Source organism: Gallinula chloropus (assembly GCF_964237585.1).
Source record: "Gallinula chloropus genome assembly, chromosome: 4".
NCBI lineage: Eukaryota > Metazoa > Chordata > Aves > Gruiformes > Rallidae > Gallinula > Gallinula chloropus.
The window spans coordinates 78,339,396-78,359,513 of record NC_140088.1 but is presented as its reverse complement, the minus strand read 5'-3'; the positions used below and the strand labels follow the sequence as shown (position 1 = coordinate 78,359,513).

General features: G+C 40.0%; 1 protein-coding gene across 1 annotated transcript; it reads left to right on the top strand.

The window, feature by feature from the left end:
- Positions 1-4,211: 4,211 nt before the first annotated feature.
- Positions 4,212-19,922, top strand: PLRG1 (pleiotropic regulator 1; the record flags this gene model as incomplete). Its single annotated transcript, XM_084263266.1, has 16 exons — positions 4,212-4,394; positions 4,565-5,197; positions 6,498-6,604; positions 6,838-6,980; positions 7,798-7,851; positions 8,901-8,994; positions 9,429-9,519; positions 9,708-9,809; positions 11,844-11,936; positions 12,266-12,415; positions 12,533-12,634; positions 12,900-13,002; positions 13,524-13,632; positions 15,073-15,212; positions 18,024-18,217; positions 19,209-19,922. The coding sequence occupies 16 exons, from the start codon at positions 4,212-4,214 to the stop codon at positions 19,266-19,268; spliced, it is 2,358 nt and encodes a 785-aa protein (XP_084119392.1). The 3' UTR covers positions 19,269-19,922.
- Between the last annotated feature and the right edge of the window lie 196 nt (positions 19,923-20,118).

Sequence of the window (20,118 nt, the reverse complement as noted above, 5' to 3'; positions counted from 1 at the left end):
TCTATTGTTTTTTGTCCCCTGATGAAAATCTGAGTGTTTTGGAAATACGGTATTAAATTTGAACTCAGCTGCCACCATACAGATTGTTACATTCTTCTCAACATTTCTGATGAGGCCTGGATATAGTTCTGGTAGTTTCGATGCAAGCCTTTGGGTTGCTTTAATTACTAGGTAAAAAGGGAGTATATCATGTTCATTACATTAATAATTTTGAATGAAAATATTGTTTAGCTTTAAATAAATATCAGATTAATACTGTAAGCATAAAATAATGCCACTCCATTACTTTGGAAATATGACATTGTAAATTAATTAAAATAATTAAATTTTACATATTAATTTGTTGGTTTCCTTTTTTAATACAAAATTTACATGCCATAAACATTATTGAAATATTTTTTTTAATCTTTTAAAATAATACAACATGAAGTTATTTGTAATCATAGTGAAATACATAAATGTGCTTTCTGATGCTTTGTAAAAAGCACGCTCTCATATTAGCAGTGTTTTAACATTTCAGTGTCTGCCTATCCTGCAATTTTCTTGTGCATTATGAATGTAAATAACACACTGAATTAAATGAAATGTGCCGAATGGAGGCCAGCACACTTTCCTGAAGTCATTCATACTGACGTCTGAAGACATGAAGAGGTGCAAGCCATAGGCTGAGGTTCCATTTCAAAGGCCAACTTGATCAAGTGGGAGATTTTGTGATAAACAGAGATGAGACCAGATTGGTTTAGGCTTTTTTTTTTCCTGCATTCGTGCTGTTTTCAGAGTTCTTGTAAACTAAGTGGAGATTCCCGAAATATGCAAACTCTTTAACCTGATTGGTTTAATTATTAAACAGCCTGGACCAAAATCTGCCATGGCTCTATGAGCTCTTACTCCACTGAATTTGATCCCTTGCATGAGGACATCACTAACTCTTAGATTTGGAATAACACATATGTTTTGCTACAAGCATTAAAAAAATCCACCTAAGGCCCGAACTGACATCAACATGTCATTTCCACTTAAAAATGCAAGATATTACCACGGATTGTGGGCATCTCTCAAACTTAAATGCAGTTTTCCCACCATGTATGCCTGAAGGAAGTTCAGTCACCTGCATCTTGTGTATATGGAAGGGAATAGTGATGCTGAACCCTTGCCCAGGGCTTACTGGTAGCCCATGGTACAGTGGAACTAAAACAAGGTCTTACTAGTCCTGAGCTAGAAACTTACTCTTAAATTATCATGGCTCAGTCCAAACAAATCTTAGTTAAATGTGCGATATTTATCCTAAATCCATTCTAAAACCTTCACCATGTTCTGCAGGGTCCTTCTTCAGGCATTAAGTTCTCTTCATGCTCCTATAAAAAAACATGGCTGTGCCTGTACAGAGGGTGTCAGGGAGCAGATGATGGGGGTTGGTGTGAGAGCCCCCAAGCCTGCTGCATAGTCCCAGGACAGGAAAACGCCCAGGCTTCTTCTGCCTTCAGGTGGGATTTCCCCTTTGAAACTCAGCCTTCGATTTTCACTGACTACCCCTGGAGAGTTGGATGGTTGTGTCTGCCTGGGGATTTACCATGAGCAACACATGTATGTCATTCCACAGGAGGTTTGCAGCATCATGTCAAATGAGCACATGCCCCAGGAGAGGGACTGTGTGACTGCTCATCTGGCAAGCAGAGTCCTTGTCCATGCTGCGAAGGTTTTGCCTGGAGGGTTTTACGAGCAAAACCCAGTTCAAATCTGGAACCACACACAGAGCAAGCTATACTGGCAAACACACTTGTATCTAGAAAAACATTTTGGCAGCAGAGCTTTACCTACCCTGGGTACCATTCTGGTTATGAGACCTGAGTTTTCTCTCACACTCATAACCATTACAGCTAGGATGACCCTTCCTAAGGACTGAATGAAACCTTCTGAACAAGCAAAACCATGACTTAAATTTCTTTTAAAAATTATGTCAGAGAGCCTTTCTCTTCAAAACGGGACACCTAACCTTTTTTCCATCCTATTCCCTCTCCCAATCACATGGCTAATGAGAAGCTGTTCCCGGACCTAACGTGGTAGTGATACCACCACACCTACTATTAGGAACTGTAGTAACACATCATGGACCTGGTGGTGTTCCAGGTCATCCCTCTGTACAGTATTTTTGTACCGAAAAGGCACTTACTGGCAGAGGCGTATGTGTGTGTTTTGAGGAATGACTGTTTGCTCACTGCCCCTTGTGCTTGTTGTGCCGACGTGTCTGCCAGCGGTGCGGCCCTCATTACACAAACCCCATCCGGCAAGTCACGGTGGCAGGGTCACAGCTCTGCAGAGCTGAATGTGCCCTCCAAGGTGGTCCTAGGGTGGTAGGACAGAACCTTCTTGGGCCACGATGAGCTATAGTGTTTACTAAATTAAATTTTAAAATAGTTGACTTAGAAGTGTCCTTTCAAACAACCGGTGGTGTAATAGTGTCATCCTGTAAAAAGAATGCTGCAATCTCAGCAGAGATGAACATCCTCATTTCTTCTTTTTACTGGTAACAAATATTACTTCAAAGGTTTCTCATAAATGAGAATCAATGCTATCTTCATGTTCTGGGAACACACAAGTTCTTTAATGAGTGGGGTTGTTCACTTTGCCCTTAAAACAGCACTAAAAGCACACACAACTTACTGGTCACCTTCTAAACAGTGATTTGTAAAAACATTTAAAAGTTTATTATTATTAAAAGTTTACTACTTCCAGAATTGCAGCTGTAGCTGATGAGCAAAAAGACATCAAGTAGCTGTATATAATAAAAAACATTAATAATGTCCATATTATAATTAATAATGCTGACATGATTTATGGAAGTTTATGGGGCTAAATTTCACCTTAGACTAAATTGTCTAGGAAAAAAATTACATTATTACAGACATTAATTTGCCCTCTGATTTTCCTAAACTTTACAAGGACATTAAACTGAGATTATAATGAGGGTAATAAAAAAAAATGGGAACAACTACAGAGCCACATAAATACTAATAATAACAGTAATAAACTGCACGTAAGAGTGAAGCTTTCTTGCAAAATAGAAATGGAGATTTTTTTTCTTGGACTGCTACAAGAGTCTGTATTTTGAATTTGGTTTCCTTTAATAAGGCAGCAACAATGAGCCTGAATTCTTTCAGCAGACAATAGAAAGGAAACAACTGTATTATGACACTCTGTATGTTGCCTGAATTTAGCCCTTAAACCATTCCCACACATCAAATATACTGATCAGTCAACTGACCAATTAACAGGCACATGCTACTCTGTGTGTAAACTTTAAAAAAACCCAACTGTTTGCAATCCCTTGACCCCAAAATCTCCTTTTAAACCTTGTGTACCTTCAATTTAACCTCACCAGCCTGGGAGGATGCAAGAGACTTGCCCGATTTTGACATACTGCCCCATGGAATTTGCACTCCAGGTTGCAATTTAAGCAAGGACAGATGATGCTCCCCCTCCTCAAGGTGCCACGCTGACCTTTACTGGAGTGTCCAAACAAAACCCAACGGGGATCCCCTGCATCACCGGAGCGACTACCTACCAAAATAAGTCCTCATGTTAAACATGAAACCTGGTTGGCTTGGCTTGAAATGGAGCTGGCAATGCCCCTATGCTGTTAGTGGCACAGGGTCATGGCCAACTCACTCCCAGCTCAACTCCCAGACTCCAGAGACTGAAGGTTGAAGCCATCTGGAGCAGATTTCTAGCTATCACTGTATCTCAAATAACTAAATATAAACCACCAGTGCAGCCACCAGAAATGATCCATCAACTCCAGAACAGGGAAGGGATGGTCATTGTGCCAAGCAGTGGTACAGAAGAGCAACATGACAGTGGGGCTGCACAGTCGGGCTTGTAGCTTGAAAGGACAAAACTTCCTGAATTTAAGCACAGATACAAGTGTGTGAAGCAAGCAGATGCCTATTTGCAAGTTGCAGGTCTGCATTTGGTTGTTCCACTTGTGAAAGCAAGTGAAGCACCTGCCGGACTACCAGGATACGTCCCGAGAACAACCACCTCTGCCTGGGCACAACATGCGCCCTGCAACGAGCTGCTGGACTTGCCCGTCCTTCACACACAGCTGCAGCCTTGGTGGAAAGGTCACCCTCTGCACCTAAAGCTCAGATCGTTTCCAAAAGACAGCCACCGGGTGTAACGGTTGGCATCCCGAGCAGCCCAGGGAGCCCCTCATGGCGTGCAGCTGCATCCTCCGGCGCTCGGGAAGAACACACCCAAAAGCTGCGGCCGTACCACCCGAGCGCCTGGCGAGGCCAGGCCGACCAGAGCACGTTCCCACCTCTCAGCGCAGGCAGCCGCGGCACTGGCGCCACCTGCCCCCCTCCCGCGGCCGCGGCAGCCCAAGGGGCCCGGCGGTGCGGCCGGGAAGGCGGGACACCGCGCTCTGCCGGCCGGCGCCGTCACTGCGGCCGCTCGGCCACCCGCGGGAGCGCGCGCGCGCGCCGCCGGCAGCGCGCGCAGCCCAGCCTGGCGCGAGGGCGCTAGCGAGCAGCGCGCGCCCGGCCCCGCCCCTCTCATTTTATAGGCACCGCCTTGCGCGCCAGCGCGCGCTCGCGACGCGTCACTTCTGGTGCGGCGCGGGGTAGGCGCCGGAAGCGCTTCCATAGCGGCCCGCGGAGAGCTGCTGCGGCGGTGGGAGCTCGGCCGGCGCCATGGTGGAGGCAAGGCCCGGGGGTTGGGTGGTCGGCCCGTCGCTGAGGCGCCCGGGGCTGGGCGGGAGAGCGCTGCCGGGGCGGCGGGGCGACTGGGCCTGGGAGGGGGCCGCCGTCGGGTTGTAGAGGGAAGCCGTGCGTGGGCCGCCGAGCGCCGCTTCGCACCCCCACCCTTGGTACGAAGGTGCCGCTGTGGGGACGTGTCACGGAGGTCCCGCCGCCTTCCCAGCCCCTGCCCAGTCCGCCCCGGGGAACAGCGGCTTGCGTGCAGGAGGCGAGAGGGGTGTTCCCCGCCGGCCGGAGGGCTGTGGCCGTTGCCGCGCTGGGGCCGCGGCGCGGGTCTGGGGCAGGAGTGCGTAGCAGGCAGCGTTTTGTTTTGCCAGCCGCATGTGGAATCGTTACTGGGGCCTGGGGAGGTGATGGCGTGCCGCCCGGCTTCCGGTGACTTACCGGCTCCTGCAGCAAGTGAAGAACAAGGGCGGCTTGGAAGTAAAGCTGGGGAGAAGGCAACCGGTTTTATAGGGTGTGAAGTAGTTATTGTGGGGTGAATATCGTGCCCTTCTAAAGGCAGGTGTTGTCAGGGGGATGGCAGAATAGGCAAAGACTGCTGCCCTGTCTAATACTACTAGCTGTTTTTAACAGTGGTGCCTCTGTCACAAATATTGTAGATGCTTTTTTCCTGTTGGAGAGGCATGCTATTATCTATTGCTTTTATGATGGATTCAATAGCTGCTGCTGTTGAGTAGTAATTAGCTCCTGTGATTCTTATTTCTTTCTCATTGTGGGAAATTCCTAACTCAGTTCCAAATGCAGGAGGATGGGGGTGGGGGTGTCCCACTTAAGGCCTGGAACTTTCAGGACCTCACTGAGCCAGGGTAAAAAACTGTAGGTGCTACTGAGTTAAGAGGCTAACAGCTTCTCCAGAATGAGTCGGTGAGTGGGCAGCTTCCAGGGCAGGAAAACAACCTACTGAGAGCTTAACAGAGAAAGCATCTGTGCAATGAATTTTGGAGACTGGGAAGTTGAGTTGTACCCCATGCCAAAAATTATTAATCTAGCTTCCAGTTTGCTTTCATTGTTTGTATGACATACAGAACAAATACTGTTGTGCTGAGAGTTTGGTGTTGCACCTAAGTGTGCAGACTGAAATTTGTAATGTGGTTTTGTTCATTGGAAGGAAAATACTAATAAAAAACTGAACTATGCTGTTAAGCAAATATTCTATACAAATTAATAGCTTTTTAATGCTGTTTATTAATTCTTGAATGAGTTTTTAAGTATGTTTTGGTTTTATTAAACAAAAATTATAAAATTAAAACCATTTTTTCAGGTTTGATCCCAATTTTTATCTCAGTAAACTGTGCAGTGTTTTTGTGACGTGACACTAAGCACAGAAGCTGATGATTGATTGCCCTTGTTCTTTTTGTGGTGGTAGCCAAATAGAATTTCTAGGAATGATTTCAGAACCAGTTACTTTATTGTGCATGCATGAAAATGGAACTGGGAAGCATGAGGGGGAAAAGCTTTCACACTTACGTATTTGTCATATTGATTCTAGTGCAGAACGTTTGATCAAAGTGTCTGGCTTTCTTTTCAAAGTGTTGGCAGCTTCAGAGGAAGGGAATGTTACTTTGAGTAAACAATTAAAACCATTTATTAGCTCTCCGGAGCAGTGTTTATTTTTCTGTGAGTTAAAAAGTTCTGTATCTTCTGAAGTGTGAAATAACTTGGTTCAATTTATGTTTGTATTTTCAATTTTTCATTTAATTGTCCAAGTGTATTTAAATATCCTTTTCTTTATTTTAGGAGGTCCAAAAGCACTCTGTGCACACACTTGTGTTCAGGTCTCTGAAGAGAACCCATGATATGTTTGTAGCTGATAATGCCAAGCCTATTCCTTTAGATGAAGAAAGGTAAGTACTGCAATCAGTGAATTATTACTATGCCTCAAAGTTCTAAATTATGTTAGTGATTGCTCCAAGTCAGAAGTTCCCATGTCTGTGTAGGGTTAACAGTGTAGTCCTCAGGGAAGATAAATACGAGAATTGTACAGCAAGTTATACAGAACTTCTCTAAAGTATTTAAAAACTTCATAACAATTCAGAAGTTGGTGTTTAATTGGGATTATGCTTTCCTTTTCCAACAGTCACAAAGTCAAGATGGCAGTCAAGCTGCGCACAGAGTATGGCTCGGTGTTACACATGCCTAGTCTCAAAGAAAACTTGCGGGAGAAAGGAGGCCCGAACACCGGCGACCCCTATGGACACAAACAGTATTCTGGAAATCAAGGTTAGTCGCTCTTGGTGGTGTATTTGTCCTGTGCCAGTTTCACTGATGTAAAATCTGAAGTCCAGTCCTGTGTTAATCCATCAGAAATAAAGATGGAGATCACGCCATTTTTTCATTATTTGGTGTTTTTCTTGCTAGAGTCCATGGGAGGTAAGTGATTTAGAATAAGGAGGAAGTGTGTTTTTTTATTTTAATCTTTTTTTGTAGATTTTTTTCAGGTGTGTAACTGTTAAACTGGAAAAGTATTTTAAGCCTGGGTGGTTTTAATTTGTGTTTGGTTATATATAAAATATCTATGTATTAGGTAGATCCTATACAGAAACTGAAGAATACCAGATGCTGCCTTATTTTAGATGAACTTTTTTTCAAGATACTTCATTTGGAAGTATTCTGAGAATAAAAGATATTGATAGATAATGAAAAATATTTTAAGAACCTTTTTCCTTTTTCTGTACCACAGAAAACTGATTGGTGTGACTAGCGTAGGTTTCACACACCCATGCTATTGGTGTACTTGAGTTTTTTGCCATGATATCTACCTCTGAAGGCGTCTCTGGCAGTATGAAGACTGTTTCTTGAGAAAGAATCCCTATTGATAATAAATGGCATCGCCATTTTAAAAAAATGCTATTTTACTCTTGGGTTATTGAAAACTGAGGCAACTGGAACAAATTTAATGAGAATAGGAAATATGTAAGTGTAGTACATTGGAAGCGATTGCTGGTTTCTCTGGCTGTATATGACCTGCTTATTTTCCTCTCAAGTGCATCATTTGGAGTGCAGTATAAAGTTAATATGAAATTTTGTTGCTCTTCAGGACAAGAACTTGAGTATTTGATAACTGGTACACATCCATACCCACCTGGGCCTGGTAAGTAAAACTCTGTGAACGTTTTTCCTTACTTTCAGAACTAGACACCTTCCATCCTAGCAGGAGCAGGCTTCTTGTTGCTGTGATTCCATAGCTGATGTTACTGGGGAATGCCATTGAGGTCTCATAGCATTAATGCAGAGTTTTGTGACTGATAAATGTTCTGGGCTAGGAGGTAGGAGAAAGATTTAGATACAAGTGCACTGTCTTCTTGCTAAGTCGCAGTGCCTTGACATAATTGACTGTAGCATAAATGAGACATAATTGCCTGTAACTGTGGAGACAAGACTTACAGATTTTCTCACGTTCATTGTTCTTTTAACAGGATCAGATATGTCACAGTTAGAAATGAGGGGGTTTTTTTCTCATTATTGCTTACTGTTTTGACATTGATTTTGGGTGTCTCGCCAAATACTGTCTTTGCCAGCTGCCAGAAAGGAGTAAGAAATGTATTTAGGGGAAGAAATACAGAAATGGGGGTGGAATCATCAGTCTGCACCAAAACTGCACTTTGCAAAGAGTTTTAAAAACTTTTAAGAAAGTGATCTGCTGTTGTTAAGGTGAAGTTATAAATTATAAGTCAGAAGCTCTCGCTTCAGTAGGACTAAACCTTTTGTAGTTCTGGCACCACTACATGATGCCAACCGCCCCATCAATGTAATAAACTGCACTTAAGGACCTAAGTTAACAAATGCTTCTCAAGATCATGAGTTTTTTTCTGTAGTTGAAGCTGCATGAAAAGATGGAAGCTCTCCTAGTTAGGCTTTTTTGCTTCCAATGACAGAATTGTACAGTTTTCTACTCTAGAAATTGTGTATCTGTGTATATAGTAAAATCCAGATGAGAAGAATTTGAGCCACGGTAAAAATTCCAGTGGATTTGACTTGCATGTGAAAAAGTATGTCATGGAATGGTGGGATTTAATATTACAGGGGTGTGACAAGCCCTTGTTTGCAGCTGTATGTGAATAGATGTTTTTGCATAATATACTTCTCAGGGTTTCCTTTTTAAAAGAGTTGTCTTTCCTTTTCCTGTGTTGTTATTTCAAGGTGTGGCTCTGACAGCAGATACTAAGGTCCAGAGGATGCCTAGTGAATCAGCAGCACAGTCGTTAGCCGTAGCACTTCCTGCCTCTCAGTCCAGGTACTGCTGTGTTACTTCATTAACACTTTCATTATCTATGGGAATTTCAAGGCAGAACACAGAAGACAGGATAAGAGATCCTTTGAGTGTTTTTGAATGTTCTAATAATGTTTAAAGAAACTATTTTAGTGTGTCCAGGCAGCATTTTTTTGTACATTTTCATTTCTTGGGTGTCATGAGAGGCAACGGGTAGAAGTAGGAACAAGGAAAATTCTGTTTAGAGATGAGAGAGAAGTTGGAGCTTTGGTTGTGGGTGTGTCTAACCTTGAGGTGTTCAAGCACTGGAACAGTGTCCCCAGAGAGATTGTGGAATGTCCCATCTGTGGAGGTGTACAGCACTCAACTGGATGCAGCCCTGTGATACCTTATTGCTAAACAAGTGATAAGAAAGACAAAGTTGATTGCAATTCATCACCCATTTTAATTCAACCCAGGTTGGATGCAAATCGGACAGCTGCTGGTGTGGGTGATATTTACAGACATGCTGGAATATCTGAGCGTTCGCAGCCTCCTGGGATGGCCGTGGTGAGTTTGCACATCTAGTGTGAAAAGTAGATAAGTATTCACCAGATTGCCTCTGGCTCCATTTGTCTTGTATGTTCATCTCCTGATTATATTTAGTCAGTATTGAGATGTCAGAGCAAGATTGCTTTAGGTTTTAAACAAAGAGGTAAGTTATAAAGTGTAAGAATAACCTTCTTTTTAACTTACAGGCTATGGTGGAAGCTGGCGGAAACAAGAATTCTGCATTAATGGCAAAGAAGGCTCCAACCATGCCCAAACCTCAGTGGCATCCACCTTGGAAACTGTACAGAGTAAGTTACATATGTATGACATGAACATGCGTATTAAAAAAAATATTATTTTATGTTCTCTGAAGACCTCAAACCATGTGCTTTGTTCTCATTCACAAAAATGAAATCAAGTGAAAAGGGATCATAAAGAAGTTGTATGTGCACATACACTGCTTAAATAACAGAATTTGTAATCCAAGCATTGATTTTTAGTAAATTATTTTGTATTATTAATTTTACCCTTTTGTTTATGTAGGTGTTAGATGTATTATTATCAACTTATTACAGAATCGTTTTTTTTCTTTTCCAGTCAAATTCTTTAGTAGAGGAACTCAAAGACAAGACACAAAATTTGAAGTTAATAACATGTTAAAGAAATACTGTAACAATGTTAATATAATGAATTGTCTCCAAAAACACTTTAAAGGCAATCAGTGTCTGAGTCAGCCGGACTTCTTTTACTTGCTGTTGAAAATGAGGGGAGAAAACCCACTGAATTTCTAAACTATCTCTGCAATTTAGATTGTTTGATCTTGGTGTTAAATTAGCCTAACTTTACCTTTTAAATTTCTTAGGATGTAATATTAGCCATCCCCCAAAATCTCATATATCTTTAAACATTTTAGTGATGAGTATGGCAGGGTAACTGAGTTAAAGGGAATATCTCTAACGATATGTATTGGTTCAGATCTTTTTAACTTTTCAATTGTATCTTTTTGAATATGTGCTTTTTTCTAAGGCACTGATTTATACTACGAAACTTAAGCAATTTCATGTTCTGTCTGAGAGAATGTTATTTTTTTTGATTGTTAGGCTTTCCTGATAGTTAAAAAGATCATGCTTAGTATCAGACTTGTATTGTTTTAGCACTGTTCCTCTAAATATAGCACCATATGTAGCCATTTAGATCTCCAGAAGAGTCCTGAGTGCTGTCTTAGTTATAGATCTTAAGGCAAATTCAAGAAGTAATTTATTGGAGAGCACTTGAGCTCAAAGGCATGTATTGGTTTTCTAAATGCAGAAGTATTAGAGCATGCTCTATATAAACAGTCAGGAAAATGCCATTTGGAAAAAAGGTACCAAAATAAAGCTGAGAGAGTTTTACGGTAAACAAATGAAAAATGACTGCTTGTTGGGAGCTTTTTCTTTTGAGAGAGACTGTCAATACAATTCAAGTCACTACTAATTCTATATGTCAACAGTTTTAGTAGAGGTCAAAATCTATGCTGAACAGGACAAAAGCTTGTTCAAGCAACAGAAATAGAAGCTTAGTTGGAACACCAAATATGGGCTTCATCTGTTTTAAGGGCTACATTTCAACTGGTCTTCCTAAGCTTGAAGTCATTTGTGTAAGATGGGGGCTTGAAATAGGTCAGATTAATTACTTCCTAGATTTCTCTTCTGAAAATTCCTGTTCATGTTTCTAGACTATGAAGAAGTCTAGGCAGCTGTCTCAAGTGTATGTGGCTGTGCTGTCATCTGGTCAGAGGAATCCACTTTAGCTTTTGAAAGTGTTTCTGCTGTATTTCTGCTTAAGAACTTTTGGTGTGTTTTAGGTCTCTTGAAACGAGCTGTATGACAGTACATGAGATATGACATCCAGCAAAACCAAATACGTGTTTTGATTTTAGTTGTCTGACTTTGGAGATATTAGAGAAGCAAGAAATGTGTTGGTAGAGCTGTTCTTGTGAGGTTGTAGCCAGGTGGGTGTTGGTTTCTTCTCCTAGGAAAGAAGCAATAGGATGAGAGGAAATTACATCAGTTGTGCCAGGGGAGGTTTAGATTGGATATTAGGAAAAAATTCTTCACTGAAAGGGTTATGGAGCACTGGAACAGGCTGCCTGGGGAAGTGGTTGCGTCACCTCCGCTGGAGGCGTTTAAAAGACATGTAGATCTATCACTTAGGGACATGGTGTGGTAGTGGTTTTGGCAGGTTAGGTTGGTGATTGCACTTGATGATCTTGAAAGGTCACTTCCAACCAAGACAATTCTATGACTCAATGCATATTACATCTGATTTTAAAAATGTTTGTTGGTTTGTTTTTTTTTCTAAAGGTTATCAGTGGTCACCTGGGCTGGGTGAGATGTATTGCAGTAGAACCAGGAAATCAGTGGTTTGTTACTGGCTCTGCTGACAGAACTATAAAGGTAAGGGGTTGGAAGAAGTCACAGGGGGTTGCTGGGGGTGGTTTTTTGTTCTATAATTAAAGTCTTCAGCCCCTGAAAATAATTTCTTGGTTACTGTTTGCAGAATAATAAACAGTAGAACTTTTTTATTTTTTTCTTTTTACCTAGTCATAAAGAATTTCTGCAGTGAAGCTCCCATTTATTACGTGGGGGTAGCCAGAGAGCAAACCTTTGTGCTATTGTAACTTTTAACTTAAAATGCAGCATGATGAATTATATTGGGGCTATTACCCAGATTATCAGTGTGTAGCTTTTCCCTGTTGACCTCAAAATACCTATTTTTGATGCAGATTTGGGACCTTGCTAGTGGTAAATTGAAATTGTCTTTGACGGGACACATCAGTACTGTACGAGGGGTGATAGTAAGTGCAAGAAGTCCATACCTCTTTTCTTGTGGAGAAGACAAGCAAGTGAAGTGCTGGGATCTTGAATACAATAAGGTAACCTATAGTTTCTTTAATTGGAATTAATTGGTGTTGGCAAATAAAAAAATCAAAGGATTTAGAATATTATTTCAAATATCCAGTTAGTGTGTGGGTTTTTTTTTATTCATCTAGGTTATCAGACATTACCATGGCCATCTAAGTGCTGTCTATGGTTTAGACTTACATCCAACGATAGATGTACTGGTAACATGTAGCAGAGATTCAACAGCACGAGTAAGTATGGCATTGTTACATTTTCAAATCTTGGTATGTTGGTTTGTTTCAACATCTTTCAACATCTCTTCAACTTTTTTAACAAGTTAACATGAATTAACATCAATATATTAAGATGATTTATGTTAACTTTGTCTTCTGTTGATAAAAACTGATACCTGAATACACAAAAATGCAGTGTCGCTTCAGAATGTTGTTTTATTTCTTGGTTTAAGAAATAATTTACCCATTACTGATCTCTGACTTGTTTCCTGTGAATTCATAGATTTGGGATGTGAGAACAAAAGCCAGTGTGCACACGCTATCAGGACACACAAATGCAGTAGCAACAGTGAAATGCCAAGCTGCAGAACCACAGATTATTACAGGTATAGTGGGCATGTTTAGTAAGTATGAGAAGTTAATAATGTTAGCTCTGTTACTGTATTAAATTTCTCTTAGTTTTCTCTTGAAAATGGGCCATGCAATGGTTGTTTCATACTGTTAATGTTATGTTTAAGTAAATCTAACACTATTTGGTTTTCTTCACTTCCTCTGTTTCTCATGTTTACATTTTTGTTGTAATGTATAGTGAGACTTGTATATATTGAGGCTCCGCAATTCAGTTAAGAAGTGTGATAGCATGGTTAAATGTAAAGTTCATCATCTTTCCCATTATGTTCAAATCCAGCTTTGTTGTGTAACTACTTAGGTCTCCTTGAATTTCAAAGTGCATAAAAAGGCTATTATGACTCTGCGTATTTCTTGTCTGAGGTGGCTTTAGTATTCTTGTGACAGACATGAATGATATTTTTGTCCCTTTCACATACAAATTTGGGCTACCTTATAAAATAATAGTGATATATATAATAAATATGATGGTTTCTACTATATTTTCTTTTCATTGCAGGCAGTCATGATACTACCATACGGCTCTGGGATTTAGTGGCAGGAAAAACTCGTGTTACTTTGACAAATCACAAGAAGTCTGTAAGAGCAGTAGTGCTGCATCCCAGACAGTAAGTTTTCCTCGTTCTTTTGTACCTTCACAGTTCATAACATTGGGTGGCAACAGAAAGCTAACGTGCGTGATGATTGAGAGCGGTAGGGCATTGCAACATGAAAACCTAATGAGCTTTGAATGTACATACTCTACATACCAGTTCTCAAATACCTGTAGTACACTGATTGTGCTCCCCAAGTATTTGCACTGGTGTACACTAGCAATCCCAAGAGTGTCCTAATATCTCATGGAATTTCTTACCATTGTGCACTTGCAGTTCTTAAGAAGCTAGTGATGCTGGGCTTGTAAAAGTAATAATAAATATGTGATTAAATGATTGTTAGGAGAAAGTGAAGTAGTTTTGTAAAATGGCACATATGTGAATAATGCAGGAGATGACAGTGATTAATGCAAAAGGAATTTTTTTAATATACAGTTCACTGCAGAAAACATTTCAATCTAACTGACCTCAAAAAGCAACTACTTGTGAGTATTTAATCTTTGAAGATGGTGGTGTTGGAAGTGCTCTGATTCTAGATACTATGTTTTAATGCACATCAGTTACCTGTTCGGGTAAATCTCCATTCACATAAAACTGCAATACTTCCCCACCTTCAATATTTTAAGATGAAATTCTGTCAGTGCAGAAATTCCAACTCTTTTATATGAATCAATTCTGATTTGTGTGTCTGAAAAGTTACGTTAAACTCATACTATTCCCGATAGCTATGGCAGAGCCTTGGCTTTACTGATACTCTGCAAAAATATCCCAGTGGATTTGATTCATCAGTCGTACCTCTTCGGGGGCGGGGGGGGGGGGGGGAAAGCCTTGCAAGTGTTTTTTATCAAGCAGGAGCAACTGACAGACAAGTATTTTTTGTATTTTGGTATTTCTATATTTTTTTAATAGTCCGGTATCTTTTCCTAATTTGTTATTGCAGAATCTAGACAACAAATTGTTTAGATGTTGTGGCAACTGAAGGTATTCTTACAAGCTTCTGTATGCCACCCAAATAAACTTGTTAACTGCCTCTACTTGTTAAAATGAGGAAATTGATTATTTTAGGGTAATTCAGTATAACAAACTGCCTTTCATAGTTCACTCTATTGCAGTGCATTTTCCTTAACTGTGTAGTTTTAGAGGATTAGCCAATACTGGGGGGAGTTGTCTTATTTTCTTCATACCTTTGCTGATGATGCACTTAGGCTTGAAAGTTTGTCAGAATAACAACTTAAAAATTAATTGGGCATTTTTAATGTTTCTTTGCATGTTAACATTGTATATAGCATAGAATTTATAAAGTTTAGGTAATCTATGGTACAGAAAGGAAACAGGTAATTCATGACTTCATAAAATTTTATGATATTATAAAATATCAGAAACTTAGTATTAAGTGAAGGACATTTACCATCCCTACAGCTATTTTGAACTTATACTATGCTTATTTTCTTTCAGTTACACATTTGCATCTGGTTCTCCAGATAATATTAAGCAGTGGAAATTCCCAGATGGAAATTTCATTCAGAACCTCTCTGGTCACAATGCGATTATCAACACACTGGCTGTTAATTCCGATGGTGTTCTGGTCTCAGGAGGTAAAATGAGAAACACATTTTTGTATTTTCCTTCTCTGCCCCCTCACATACACATGGCTGGAGGTCCTTAGCCAAAGATGCTTGCTGAGCTGTCCTTTATCTGGGCCTATAAGCCTTCTACACCATACAGCTTCATTTCATCACGAGTAGGGCCACTGTTGTTTTCTTGGATGTTTCTGAGCTGCATGCTCAAAAAGTGTTTGAGAACACTAAACCTTTGCAGTACCATCTTAAGTGTGAACTCTTCCATGTTTTTGATGTGTTATAGTTGCATTGGTTCTGTGGTGTCAAAAGTTCCTTGCATAGATTTTCTGATGTTTTCTTTGTATTGTTTAAAAGATTGATAGCCAGTCTCCAGATTTTATTTGGCTCTGCAAATCAAAACCATGTTTACTCAGCTATGTTAATGTTTAAGTGTCTTCAAAACAAGGAACCAGACACTTGACTTCAGTGCCTGCATTTATTCTGGGAGGATTCTCTATCTGTTGTGACACATTGATTTTATTTTTTCACTCAAAAGCTTCAAGAATTTAATAATCTTCTGATACATGAGAATATTGTGAGTGGTCTGTGAGCCCTCAAAGTCTGGGAACTACTAGTTCATGTTTATTTGTCTGTGTTGTGGGAATAGGAGGAGACTCCTGCATGCTTACTATGTCTGATCATGAATAATTAATGTAAGAACAGTTACCTCATATTGCAGGTTGCATTTTTCTAGATAGCAGTTACTCAAGAACTATAATAAAAATATTTTGGTCGGAGTATGTGATACTAAAACCATAATCTGTGATGTTCCTGAGGGTCTTGTGTTTGTACAGGACACAGTACATCTGTAGAATTTTTTTTTAGTGACAAGCTTTTTTGAAAGTAGCTTTTGGAAATCCTAATTGAATTCAGATCTTTCTGCTAAGGTGTTGTGTCTGTATAGGAGGGAGATGCTAAGTTTGTTTTTTAATAGATATGCTATTATAAACAAGGGATAAGTAAATAGTCTGGATGAAGAAAGTGCTGGTTTTACAGCTTGAGAACTGAGCTCTAGAGAAAGAGCCCAAGGTAGCATGGGAAACCAGAGTTGAAGCAGGAGGTTAGCCCAAATCTCTGAGGTCCTAGACAAGTCATTTAATCATGAGATTGTCCTGGGAGACCTCTAGTCAGAGGAAGGTGAATTAAGAGGCTGGACTGTGTTGCTCCACATAACTTGGAGAGACTGAGTTTTTGCCTGTTGTTTTGCTTGTCTCATCTTTTGGGTAGTTATAAACAAGGATGGGACTCAGTTCACAGCATCAATTCCAGATCAGTTCCATGAGTTTGCAGATGCAGATACTTATGAACGTTTCCTTATTTGTAACCAGTCTGTGACAAAAGAAGAACAGTTGAATTGCACTTTGGAATATGGAAATGTGTTTAGTTCCATTTGGTTCCCTGTGCTCTTGTTTCTGTTTGATAGTGTGTCACATAGGCTAGAGATGTGAAGTAATACGGAAACATGCCAAGCTGGAAGATGGCTAATTACATTGTCAGCTTACCTTGGTTATGTTTCTAAGTATTTAGAAAGGCAGCACTACTTGACAAATGGCACATTGATAGTAAGAACAAGAACTTTACAAAATATTGGACTGGGCTCACAGTTCATTCTGTATTATTTTGTAGGACACTTTCATGCTAGTAGTTGAGGCTTTAGAAAAAGTTCCTTTTCCACATAAACCCCTTATCATTTTAGTGATGCTTCTTGTGAATTGTTTTAAAAATTAGATTTTTACTATTTGCTTCACACACCCCACACATTCTCATGCTATCCTCAGCAAATTCAAATAAGTTGATGCTGAATTAAACTAAGTTAATGTTACCTTATAGTGTTTTACTGTAGAAGCACCTTTCTCGAAACATGGATTTCTTGTCTAGCAGGTAGCTGTGGAGAAATTTTTAGTAGGATCAACTTCCTGCAATTGCCTTGTGATGCAGTGTCTGGGTTATCTCATGCAAAACTAGGTAACATTCTGAGGAAGCTTAGAATCATAGAATCATAGGGGTTGGAAGGGACCTCGAGAGATCATCAGGAACCCCCCTGCCAAAGCAGCTCCCCAGCTCATATTGCACGGATGGGCGTCCAGATGGGTCTTGAATATCTCCAGAGATGGAGACTCCACAGCCTCCCTGGGCAGCCTGTCCCAGGGCTCTGTCACCCTCACTGTGTAAAAGTTCTTCCGCATGTTGGTGCAGAACTTCCTGTGCTCCACCTTGCAGCCATTGCCCCTTGTCCTGTCTCCACAGACCACTGAAAAGGGGCTGACCATTTCCCCCTGCATCCCATACTTAAGATATTTATAAACTTTAATTAGGTCCCCCTTAGTCGTCTTTTCTCTAGGCTGAACAGTCCCAGCTCACTCAGCCTTTCCTCATAGGGGAGATGCTCCAGGCCCTTAATCATCTTCGTACCCTTCTCTAGACTATCTCCAGGAGATCCCTGTCTTTTTTATACCAGGGAGCCCAGAACTGGACACAATAGTCCAGGTGGGGCCTGACCAGGGCAGAGTAGAGGGGGAGGATCACGTCCTGTGACCTGCTGACCACACTCCTCTTGATGCACCCCAGAATCCCATTGGCTCTCTTAGCCACCAGGGCACACTGCTTTTCTTAACTGAAAACGAAACCAGTAGAAAATGGGAAGCCTTGTAGGGTGTACTGAGCCAGTCTACATGAATGTTAGAGCTGCTGTATTCCTGATGTATTAAGTCATTGTTCATTATGCCATTTTTAGAAAGCTGATAGAAATTAACTGGTTAAAATACTAAATATGTTTGTTTGTTTTAGCTGACAATGGTACAATGCATCTTTGGGACTGGAGAACTGGATACAATTTCCAGAGAGTACATGCAGCTGTACAGCCAGGCTCTTTGGACAGCGAATCAGGAATATTTGCTTGTGTTTTTGACCAGTCAGAAAGCAGATTGCTAACTGCTGAAGCTGATAAAACCATAAAAGTATACAAAGAGGATGATACTGCGGTATGTCAAAGTGTCTAATTGATGTGTTTTTGTGAAATCAACATACTTCAAGCTAATGTTAGACATACCAATAAGGGATGTGCATAGATTTGTGTAATGCACTTTCTTCATGTTTGAAAGCACTTTGTGTGTCATGATGCTAAGAGGAGAGCAGCTAGTTTCTGCACTCCCCTAACTTCTTACTATATTCTCTGGCACAAGTAAGTCTTGGGTCCATCAACTTTTCTGGAAAAGTCCTTGGTGAAATCCTCATACAAGAACACATACTGTTTTGAAGCCAGTAGGGGACTGTGTGTGGTTACGTTCATTAAAACAGCAAAAAGAATTAACACAGAATTAGCAAAAAGATTAAATTTTAAATATTTATTTTGTATTCTGCATATGATCTAGATTAGTCACTTGCTGTGAAAATTCTTAAAATTCAGAGGAAAAAAGAACTTATTTTCAAATTGTTATTCTCAAATTTGCTAATGGAAAAGACAATAGAATATTATGTAATTTATTGGAATATGTCTTCCATATAAAGAATATAAGGATTTTTCTTAAATTTTGGGGGTTTATGCACTGAGTTAGACTTGGAACAACTTTGATAGAAAGGAATAAGGAATGTTCTATCCATTTTACAGCTGGGCAAACTGTAGACTGTGGCATCTGCCAATACTGATGTAGATATTGCTGGAAGGACTGTCTCTGGCATTCCTGTTCCCATGCTTTGATCACTAACAATGTTTCTGAAATGCTATGGACGATCTGAGTTTTGTCTCTGCTGCAAAAAAAGCCCGAACAGAACAAGTCTTGTCATGTACTTCAGGAAGAGAGATGATATAAATTTTTATTTTGATAAATTAATTACATAGTTTAGTTGATTATAATGTTATATATGAAATAGTGTTTATATACTATGTGAAGAATATTTTTAACCAAACCCTAATTACAGGTGAATTTCAAGTTAAAGATAATCCTAATGAGATTTTTCTTTTTTTACCTTTAGACTGAAGAAACTCATCCTGTCAGCTGGAAACCAGAAATTATCAAGAGAAAACGATTTTAGTGTGGTCACATTCTTCTGCTGTAATTTTAGTCTGGCTTTCCTGAGAGCATTCAGTCACATTGTGTTCTGCCTAGTGCAGCAGAGCAGGAAGTCAGCTAAGTCATTTTGCTATTTCAACATGTTTTATAATAAATTCTATTTCTTTCCTTTGGTCCTTTTTTTGGTGTGATCCCAGCAAACCAGATGCAGCTGTTAACTTTCTCTTTGAGCATGTATAGTTCCTGAAAAGGGTAGATGTGCAGGTGGCCACTACTTTATATGAATCTATGGAGTATAAGTCTAAAAATATTTTGATAAGCCAGGTTTTCTGAAAGACCCTTGCTTGAATCCAAAAGTTAATTGCAAATTTATGCATAGAAGCCATCTGCTGGAAATTTGAGTGACACTTTTAGATTTTAGACCAGTATTGTTTACTGTACATATGCTAAGGACATACTGTAATGGAACAGTATATATACTGAATTACAGTGTAATAGAATAATCAAGAAAGAAGCTGGACAATGTAATAATGTAGTTTGCTTTATAAACACAACCCCTGAGCACACCAATGCTGTGTTACTAAATGAAAGGGATCTTTGAAGTGGTTTAATTCCATAGGAAAGCTTTCATGTGCAACTGCTAATCTTCACTCATTTCATTGGCCTCTGTCAAAACATACTGTTCACAGTCACTACAGGGTTAAGGCCAGTTGTCTTTTGCAAATCACCTGGTTTTTTTCCCAGTCATCCAAAGCATATATGACGTTAGAGTACAGAGAACTTACAAACTCTCAAGTCATTCCAGCCTAAATTGTACATGTTGCTGTCTCCCCATGATCTCATGAAGGAATTGAAAATAAATTTTGAAGTAT